The sequence below is a fragment of the Caenorhabditis briggsae genome, assembly GCF_000004555.2.
Source record: "Caenorhabditis briggsae complete genome, chrIV, whole genome shotgun sequence".
Classification (NCBI taxonomy): domain Eukaryota; kingdom Metazoa; phylum Nematoda; class Chromadorea; order Rhabditida; family Rhabditidae; genus Caenorhabditis; species Caenorhabditis briggsae.
The window spans coordinates 2,863,657-2,874,741 of NC_013487.2; the positions used below are offsets into that span (position 1 = coordinate 2,863,657).

Consider the following 11,085-nt stretch of genomic DNA (forward strand, 5'->3'; position numbering starts at 1 on the left):
GAAATCTACAACATTTCGAAGGCATTCAAAGTTGACAAGTTTCGATTTTACAGTTCAAACGAAAGTTGGAAAGTTGTTTCCCCGACAAAAAAACCTCTCGGACTGGTTTCGAAACCTGATGATAAATGATGATTAATGACTCTCACAGGAATATCCCACACATTTATCTCTTCTTCTTCATCATCATTCTTCCCCCACCAATTCCTGTGGCACAGTTGGATACAAATACATTCATATTGTACACACGCCCCGAATTCTTCTCTGTCGTTTGGCTATTGTGATATTGAGAATGAAACCTTTTTCATGTTTCCACACAGCATGATTCTAGCGCCAATTAATCAAATTGACGACTTCTGAAGAGAGATTCTGTGGAGATGCGACCTCAAAAACTTATGAAACATACATATAGATAACAACAAAATGGGAATTTTAGGATTAGGGATTAGCGATCGAAAAGGGTCCGTGATGAGATTTTTGCAAAGTCGAGCTACTCGGTCAAGGAAGAGAAATGTCCAAAAAATGATTACTGTACACCGTTACAATCAGAATGCGTACTTTCGCTCCAACAGTCCTATTACAAGATTGATGCTGTAGGATTATTGTATGGCTTTAAAACCTGTAAATAAAGGTTTCAGTCTCAATATTGACGCAATATATCTCGGGTACAAAAAGTTATCAACTAACAAAATGTTACTGATATTATGATAAACACTTTGTCAATTAGCAACTTTTTGATATCTTTCATAGGAACCAAGATAAATTGGCTCAAATTGTGAGTATTCAGAGTATACATGGTGTACGGATAGATATTTATTGACAAAAATTTTCTGTTTCAAACTCATGACATTAATTTTCAGAGTTCTCCATAAACAATTCACACATGATCACATTATTACGATAAATAATTTTGAATCATTTTTTGCCAAAACTTACTGTTTTAGCACTTCAATTAACTGTAACAAATTTATTCTGGCTTCGTTGAGTTGTATTTACTCATGTGTATAAACTTCAGATGTGCTTCTGAAACGGTTCAAAACTTGAAAGCAACAGAAAGTTATATTTCAGAAAAGTTGTTGAAATTTGAAAAATTTAGTTCGAAAACAAAAATTGACCACTGTTTCAAGAGCAGGGTAACAGTTACCTAACAATTAGTTACCAATTACTCAGTCGTTGTTATAGAACAAGAAAAAATATCGAACAAGAAAAAACATTTTTCTTGATGTTTTAAAACTCTTCTTCTCGAGGGGTTGAACTTGTTTGTCCACCGGTGAAGGTTCCGCGTCGCTACCAGTTGAGCTTCGGTGACGCCCTCGACCGATATCATATATGAAACATCGTTCCCAATCATGAAAAGTGACCACTAGTTAATGCCATAATTGTATTTCCAAAGAAGAAAATCCATTCGTTGCTATATAAATCTGGCATAGATCGTTCATTGGGAAAACAGTTTCCAAACATGAAGAATGGAATGAACACGAGACGAATCAGACAGGGAACGATTAGGAGACGATGTCGACCTGGGAGATTAGGAGACCTGGCGGGAAATTTTCGAACATTAGAATAGAGCAATGGAGCATATATAAACCGAAAACCCTGATTTATATGAGAAATGAATTTGTAATTCTGGCTCGAGGTTCTGACTGGAAATTTAGAAATTTTTTAAAATTCAAATTACACATGATTTATATGAGATTTTTGGAACATAAATTTGTAGCTTTTTTGTCATTTTCATTCAAAGTTTTCAACCGTATAGGCAATACGGTCACTTTTTAAAGTTTTTTTTACAGGAACCAAGATGAATGGATAAAAAATCTAGAGCTCTTCTAATACAAGCTTTATGATGTTTTTGAAAAAAGCAGTTCACCGTTTCAAACTCATGAAATATGATCTTCAGAGTGCCACCAAAAGCTGTTCCGACTATGTTGGCTTCAAAATTAACTGTTTTGGAATACTTCAGATGTACTGTAACAACTTTATCCTGAATTCATTTTATTTTTCGTACTTGTACGCATAAACTTCAAATGTGCTTCTGAAACGGTTAAAAAAATTGGAAGCAACAAAAAAAAAATCTCACAATCGATGAGCCATCGTATTCTATGCGTAGGAACTCCTGACGCATCCGGAAGATCGATGAGGTCGACTTGAATGTCCCCTTGAGCTTCGGAATGAGGTCCTCGAACTTTAGGGAGTTTGGAGCTTCCGGGAGGATACGATTTGCAAAGTGAGAATACTCTTTTGTGTTGAGTTTAGATAAAACTAACCTTGCTTTGGCCTCATCGGTGAGAGTTGATCCGTCCTTGGTGATGACGTCTCCATATCTGTTGTACCAATTGTCAAATGTCAGATCCTCGTCAGGCTCGTATATGAAGCTTGGAATCCGAGTTGAAATCGATTCCACGAGCTGACTTCCATTGGTTGACGTGGTCGCTGGAGATGCCTCATTTCGGGTTTACAACCGTCTCTTTCCTGAAATTGATAGGATCGTTTTTTTTCAATTTTTTAATTTGTATTGAAATATGTAAGAGTTATACTTGCTTGATTGGTTGGATACAAAGTCAAGGGGACAAATTTTGATTTTTTCAAGGACTGCCATATATTATCAAAAGTAATTAAATATGACTGTTCTCCAAATTATGGGAATTTCAATACTGTAAAATTCCTTTGGTTCCTTTAATGAAATTATCATTCAAAAATTAGAAAGATGACAAAAAAAAACGATTCAAACTAAAATATAAACACAAAAAACCTACTTTGTCATTCCTTCAAAACCTCACCTACATAAAACACGCATATTCATCAAATTGTTTCATACCGATACTTAAATCGACACTCCTCTTCTCTTCAATCTTCAGTGCAAACAAACCGGTGGCGGAGCACAAATTCCAATTCCGTGAAAAGTGCCGATTGATGACATATATTACTAAAGTATCACGTGCGTGCTGATCATTTCTCTATGTCTCTTCAAATAGAGAGAAGGGGTGAATAAGTTAAAGTTTTTCTCTGGAAAATCACTAAGACAAACGAAACGGTCGGGGTTATTAAAACCAAAGATACATATAGAAAGGTGCAAAACGAAAATTGATAACAGAAATTTTTTCGATCATCTTTGTATCATTAAAATTGATAAGTAACTGTGCCAACGTGGGCAGGCCGGAGACGGTTTTCCACCTTTTTTTATTTTGCCTCATTTCGGGTTTACAACCGTCTCTTTCCTGAAATTGATAGGATCGTTTTTTTTTCAATTTTTTAATTTGTATTGAAATATGTAAGAGTTATACTTGTTTGATTGGTTAGTAACGTAATTTTCAGCCAATTATCTTCAATATCCAAAAGACCTGTTACAAAAGTTCATCATAACTTTGACTCCCTTTATCTCAGGTCCTGTAAAAGATACCAAAAAGTGATCGACTGATGAAATATTTTTGTATCATGATAAAAATGTTGTTATTTTATAACTTTTTGATATCTTTCACAGGAACCGAGATAAATTAAATAAAAGTTGAAATCGTTCTTCTATCGTATAAGGTTTTACGGAAATCTTGCAGTAAGCGTACAGTAGTCTTACAATTAAAGAAATCCAAAAAAATTCAGTGTTTCAAAATGCGCATATTTTAATAATGTTCTTGATTTCTATAATTTCGTTTCTTCGATTAGAAAATTAATTTTTAATTTTATATGTACAATCAATTAAAAAACTTTCAGGGAGTGGTTGCGGGAAACAAAACAGAAACATCAGAAGAACAAAAAGTGAAAATTTGGATAAGTAAGTTGAAGTAATGTCGTTTGGACGTCATCGAATGACGTTTAAAAATTCAATTTCAAAATGAATGTTTTGAAACTGTGAAATTTTCAAGAATCGTTCGTTTTTCAAAGTTTTACTAATAAAAAAAATTCAATACTAATTTAGCTTTTCATGGACTGTTTTTGTGGTTGCGAAGTTTTCTTAGCTAATTTTTAGTCACAATTTAAAAAATCACAATACTTAAACTTTTTGAAAAAGTGAAAAAAGTAAATTTCAGTATTTCCAAAATTTTCAATGTTGTTGTTATAACGTTTACCAGCTCACTTGGGTTCAAACCAATGGGTCAGAAATCGCGCCCCAGTAAACGTGAGATTTTCGAAAAAAAAATTATGTCAAATCCACGTCAACTTGGAAATTATTAAATTTCTTCTGGCCTAAAAGTTATTTGGAGCGCGTTTTTTGACCCGTTGGCTTGAACCCAAGTGCCAGCCTGTTCGCACAATTATTTACTTATTAAAGATACATTAAAACTCCAAATTTCAAATAAATTTTTTGAAACAGAAATCATAATTCATTATTTTTGCTTTAAAAAAGTAATAGAACAATTTTTTATGTTACTGGTTTTTAAGCAATTTTCGAAAGTTTTTATGAAACTTTAATAAACTCCTTATTATTGTTGTGCGAAAAAATTGGAGCGAGAGAGTATTTTTTGCAGTCTGAATACGGTAGGCACCTCGAAGCGACAAGCCTAAATAGCGCATAGTCGGTGGAGACGCAGAGAAATATTTCGATTAACTGTCTGCGTCTCAACTCCAATTTTTTCGGACAACAATAATATTATAACTCATATTTGTAGTTCCCCATGAATTTTGAGAGTTTCCAAAGCGCGAATATGCATTGTGACGTGACAGTGTACAGTTATCGGTGTTTCACATTTTGTGTCTACCGTAACCCTTTTGTATATTCCAACGATCTGCAACCGTGTAGCCCTGTAGCGGCACAGAACCTTGACTAATTTTGAGAACATAGCTCAACCGCTATTAGTTCAAACTATTTTATAAGGGAGGTCGTTTTAGAAAGGCTTTCAGAATTTTCTTATTTTTTGACAGGGGTTAGTTGACACGCTCAAAAAGCCCCTGTCAAAATCTGTATATGCACTTTTTCCAAAAATGCTGAAAATTTTTGTCTGAAAGTTTCCAATTTCTTAACCATTGTAAACCTCACTTTTCTCCGTCATTTCGCCTCCCGGGAACTTCCGGAAACACCGTTGTCATGTACACACTTACGCACTGTTGTTCCCAACGTTGAGGTGGCCGGGTGGTTGTGGGCGCGTGTTATAAGCTGAAGGTCTGGGGTTCGATTCCCTCTTTTGAAATTATCTTTTGCTTTTTTTGATCAAATTCCTACACATCTATTCAGGGCTCAAAACATGTTTTTGGTCAGAGTTTTTGAGTTTTTGCCGATTTTCAAACTTTGAGAAGCAGAAAATATCAATTTTTTCAAAGTTAATTTTTTTCGAAAATTTCCAAGTTTTTGGTGGTCAACTCCATGCTAGATTTTCGATGAAAATTTTTTCGTTCGAAATTTCTCAATTTTTGTATGGAATGTATTTTTGGAAATTGTTATTAGTTTCTCATGATTCATCCACCCTTTTTTGACCTAGAACAATGCAAAATCACTTATAATTCATTGTTTTCTTTCGATGTTGACTATTTGATTCACTGTTTTTCGACATATTTTGAGTCAAAAAGCGGCTAGAAGATCATTAGAAGTTAATTAGAACTCACAAAAATACATTCCATACGAAAATTGAGAAATTTCGAACGAAAAAATTTTCATCGAAAATCTAGCATGGAGTTGACCACCAAAAACTTGGAAATTTTCGAAAAAACCTAACTTTGAAAAAATTGATATTTTCTGCTTCTCAAAGTTTGAAAATCGGCAAAAACTCAAAAACTCTGACCAAAAACATGGTTTGAGGCCTGAATAGATGTCCAGGAATTTGATCAAAAAAAGCAAAAGATAATTTCAAAACAGGGAATCGAACCCCAGACCTTCAGCTTATAACACGCGCAACCTCCTCAACGCTGGGAACAACAGTGCGTAAGTGTGTACATGTCAACGGTGTTTCCGGAAGTTCCCGGGAGGCGAAATGCAATAGTTAAGAAATTGGAAACTTTCAGACAAAAATTTTCAGCATTTTTGGAAAAAGTGCATATACAGATTTTGACAGGGGCTTTTTGAGCGTGTCAACTAACCCCTGTCAAAAAATAAGAAAATTCTGAAAGCCTTTCTAAAACGACCTCCCTTGTTAGATAATCGCGACCCGTCAATTGTTGCCCATGGAAATGTCCCAAAATAAGAAACTAATGATACAGTGAAAAAACAATCAAAAGCACAAAAATTAAGTGCGTTTTTTGATAGGAACTTTCGGACAAGTTTTATCGCTTATAGTTTATATTTTTAATGAGCTTAACTTTTTCTCTTAGACTCTCAACACTTTTGGTTTTCTGGTTTGAATGACGGACTTTTGGCAGGAGCTCAAAATTTCTGAGTTTGCAAATAAAACTTCAGGAAGATGAAGCCTAGATTAAACCTTCCAAATTATTTGTTCTGCGTTTTTACGTGACGGTGTACAATGATCGGTGTTTAGAACGCGTAGCTCAGCTTCCGACACTTTTAAAAATTGACAATGTACCTTTAAAATACTCGTCCTTTGAGTCAAAGTCAAAGTTATCTTTTTTTTCTAAAACACATGCATACAAAAAAGAAGACAAAAGAAAAAAGTGCACTGATAAGCGAGCCTGAAACTGACAAAAAAAGAATAGAAATGTATCAAAAACTGTTTCAAGTTATTCATTAATTTAACTTTCTTTAATGAAATCGTATTGATCTGGATTAGTCGCGTTTATTGAACCACCTATTCTAATGGTAGCTATCAGAAATTATCAGTCAATTTCAACGGTAACCTTTTTTTTTGAAAATTTTCAAAAATTCCTTGTCAACCCAATTTTGAGAAAAGGAGTTTCAAAAATGTGTAATAAATACGAAACAGATAACCACAAAAACATTAAAAAATGTTTTATTAATTTTCAGTTGTTTTTAATCTTGTCGTAGTCAATTTCTAGCCATTTTATCTCGTTTCCTGTGAAAGATACCAAAAAATAGCGAATTGTCAAAATTTTTATCATATTATCAGTAACATTTTGGTAGTTGATAATTTTTTGATATCTCCGACAAGAACCTAGATAAAATTAATAAAACTTTACGGTAGAAGGGCCCACGGTGGCTTACAAACCTTTTCAATTGATTCCAAGAAAGCATTCTCATTGAATTTATTTTGAAAAAATGCAGACATTTTGCGGGGAATCTAAAACAGTAAAATTTAATAAAGAATTATCGAAAAAAAGTTTCATACCATTTTGAAAAAGTTTTCATCCCACAATTAGAGGTTATATTTTTCAAAAAAGTAGTAGGTCAGAACCAAACTTTTTGATTAGCCCATTTTTAAAGCGTTGGCTATGATCAGTAAAGTTCAGTAAAGGATCAGTAAAGGAACCAAATTAATATGGAAAAAATACAGAAAGTCAGTAGTGAATGAGAAACAGGAAATGTTTTTAGAGAGTTAGGTGTGATATTCCTTTAGAGTGTTTGAGGTTGATCTAATAATTTCAAAATTTTTCACACTTTCAATTTTTCCATAAACAACCTCATTCAAAAATTCTCAATAATCAAGCCGAGTTTAATCGTTTTCAGACAAAACCAAAACGCGAAAAACCGCCGCTCATAATTTGGAAAATGGAGGACCAAACGAGTATAATCGATGGAGTGGATTTTTCTTCCGATAAAGGAGAGGATGAGCCAGTGCCAATTGATAAAGGACGTATGGTTTTTTGGATTATCATGCTCAATGGAATTGGTGTTCTTCTGCCATGGAATATGTTTATTACTATTGCTCCGCAGGTAAGGGTATTTGGACGTATACGGCTTTTTTGACTCGATTATTTTATGGATGATGTATTATACTGGCAATATTCCGGGCCGATGAAGTGCCGGCCCGCTGTTTGTACATAAGCTGATTTTTTTTGATTTTTTTTTTTCATAAATTTTAAAATGTTTTCAAAAATTTAATCAAAAATTATATATTTTTTGACTACTTTCTACTTTGATAATTTTAAAAATTATGTAACTTTTTTTCTTTTTTAATTCAAAAAAAGTGTCCCAATTTTTCATTTGAAATTGTTTTTACTGACAAGGGAAGTCGTTTTAGAAAGGGGTTGAGAATTTGCTTATTTTCTGACAGTGGTTAGTTTACACCCTTGTAAACCTCCTGTCAAAACCTGTATATGCACTTTTATACTGAAAAATGCTGAAAATTTTCGTCTGAAAGTTCCCAATTTCTTAACCATTGTAAACCTCACTCTCCTCTGTGATATCGACCTCCCGGGAAAACCGTTCACTTGTACGCTCTGTTGCTTTCAGCGGCGAGGTGGCTCAGTGGTTGTGGGCGCGGGTGATTAAACTGAAGGTCCGGGTTCGGTTCTTTCCTTTTGAAATAATTTATGCTTTTTTTGATCAATTTCCTAGGCACCTATTTTGGGCTCCACGATAGCTTTCTGCGCGAGATTTCAAATTTTTACCGAATTTTCAACTTTGGGATGAAGAAATCAACATTTTCATGTGTGTTTACAAGAGAGTGAGGTTTACAATGGTTAAGAAATTGGGAACTTTCAGACGAAAATTTTCAGCATTTTCGAAAAAAGTGCACATAAAGATTTTGACAGGAGATTTACAAGGGTGTCAACTAACCACTGTCAGAAAATAAGCAAACTCTCGACCCCTTTCTAAAACGACTTTCCTTGTGAGAAAGGGCGGGCCGCCCGGCCTGTTGCAAGTATGGTTGCTAGAATAAACATTCAAAAGTTGACATCTAAAATGGAAAAAGTGAAACAGTGAAAAAATCAAGAAATTTCCAAACTGTATATGAAACCTAAAAAGCTTTGAAAAATTACTCTGTGATAATTTGATCAGAGATCCCTACCGCAGGGTGTTTCCCAAATTATCATTGTTCTGAAACAGTAATTCTCTTTAAATATGAAAATATAGGAAAGTATGCTTTTTTTTCTTTTTTAACTTTTCATGTCCTTCCTGCTGTAATGCACTTTTCGAAATTTGGATGCATATATAAAATACATAGTCAAAGTTTCATTCTTACAAGTCGAGTTTCTGAAATAGTGATAATTCTGTCCTAATCAATAAGTTCAAATAGTACATTGAGTACGAGGATCCCGATAAAGGCTCATTTAAAGGCGCAAGGACAGGCTACCGTATTTTTGAGAATATTTTAAACACTAGCCGCATATTTTCTCAATTTCCGACGATTTTCTGATAATTTTTCAATTTAACATTCAGTTTGAAAACTTGCTAAATTTCTGAAGTTTTAGAAACAGCAAAGTTTATATTTCTACTGGTCATCACTTATTTGGCAGGAGTACAACCTGAACATTTTTATTAGGCTGTAAAATAGTCGACTGATAAGAAAATCGGGACGAAACACGTGGTTTGTTCCGATCAACGAGAACTCGATGTCTAGGAAATCTTTAAAGGTGGGGGGGGGGGGGGGACATGAAAAAAATAATGTTCTCGAAATTCCGTTCAAAGATGCCCCTCGAGGAGTTGAACTTGTGAGGGCGATGATTGAGGGTGCGGCGCCGCTACCGAATGAGCCACGCGGGCAAGGAGAAAGCGCACACCCGATTGCATACAATAAAGGCGAGGACGACAGCTGTACGCAGAGTGACATTAAGCGTTGTACACCGTCACGGTAGAATGCATACTCTAGCTACAAAAAAAACTACGAAAAATCTCCTGTCCCCCCACCTTTAAAGGAGGGGAAACACGAAAAAGAAAATGTTCAAATTGGTTCTTTCAAACTCCAATTACTGTTCCAAAACCAAAATAATTTGGTGCAAAGAATAATTTGACAATCTTGATATAATTTTTTAAACAAAAATTTCGTCAATGTTTAAAGCTATTTTTTCAGTACTACGTTGACTACTGGTTCACTGTGAATGGCACCAAGACATCATACGCCGACAGTTTCATGTCAGCAATGGGAATCGTTGCGCAGATTCCAAACTGTATAATTGCGTTCATAAATGTGATGAATCTGATTCGTGGACCATTGATTTATCGAGTGTTGGCTCCATTGGCGTTCAATAGTTTGCTGATTGTGGTGATTTTGGTTTTGGTCATTGCGCAACAGCCAAGTGATGATGGTGAGTGTATTGTATTCAAAAAGTATAAACAAATTGTTGTTAGCTTACTGTAGGGATACTTTAAGCTTATTTAAGGCTTACTGTAGACTGTATGATTGCTACAACCTTCCTTCTGAAATTTTTTTTAATTTTTGAAAGTTGTGTAGTTGAAAATTAAAAATTACAGACAGAATGCAAGAAAGTAATATTCAATAAATTATCGTTACAAAAACATTCAAAAATGTGTGCATTCTGAAACACTAAACTTTTTAAAAACTGACATTACTGTAAAATTTACTATGAAGTTACTATAAATTTACAATTATGTTGAGTTTCATTTTAACAGTCTATTAAAAAAGCTAAGATTTAACAAACTTTAGTACTTATTGAAACATTGAAAAAAGATCCTATCAATTTCAGGAAAGAGGCGGTTGTTAACCCGAAATGAGGCGAAATAAATGAAAATGGAAATGCGTAATTTAACCTAGTTTATATCAATTTCTTGGAACTAGGGTTGGCTTGGGGGCGAAAAAAGGCGATCCCCGCCCCGCGGGTGCGGGGCGGGGATACGCCCCCTCCCCGGGAGGCGGTATACTTTGCGTAATTGCGCGTAACTGAATGGACCAATTGACTTGAAAATTTCAGGGTAGCCTAATTGGGTACCCTGAATCGTAAAATAATCTAAAAAATTCGGTTACTAATTCTTTAAACAAAGTTGTTTTTCGACAGGGGCGGGGCGGCNGNACNCCCGCTTTCGCTGGGCGACCCATTTTAGGGGACGGGGGACGGTCGTCCTCAGCCCTTTTTTCGGGGACAGTACCAAATCACTAACATAGAGTCATAAATGAAATAATTCTTACATTTTTTTGGAAATCATTGTAAAACTAATTTTTTTTTGAAATTCGCATCTTTTGTAGAAATTTGGAAAATCAAAATATCTGTTTCATATTCGTTTTATTTTTGAAAACAACTTTTGAAAAAGATTAACTGTTACGTTTTTTCCANAATTGCAAGCCAAAAGAAGAGTTTCAGCAAAAAATAATTCTCGGAAAATCCAAAAAAAAAAACATACAATTGTCACAAAAG

General features: G+C 34.6%; 1 protein-coding gene across 1 annotated transcript in view; it reads left to right on the forward strand.

Annotated features, from left to right (window-relative positions):
• Positions 1–7,543: 7,543 nt before the first annotated feature.
• Positions 7,544–11,085, forward strand: part of CBG22355 — a gene marked incomplete at both ends in the record, with an annotated part of 14,392 nt that continues 10,850 nt past the window's right edge. Inside the window, 2 exons of the mRNA XM_002647142.1 lie at positions 7,544–7,705; positions 9,786–10,020. Coding sequence (XP_002647188.1) covers positions 7,544–7,705; positions 9,786–10,020 — 397 coding nt within the window. The remainder of the gene's footprint in view (positions 7,706–9,785; positions 10,021–11,085) is intronic.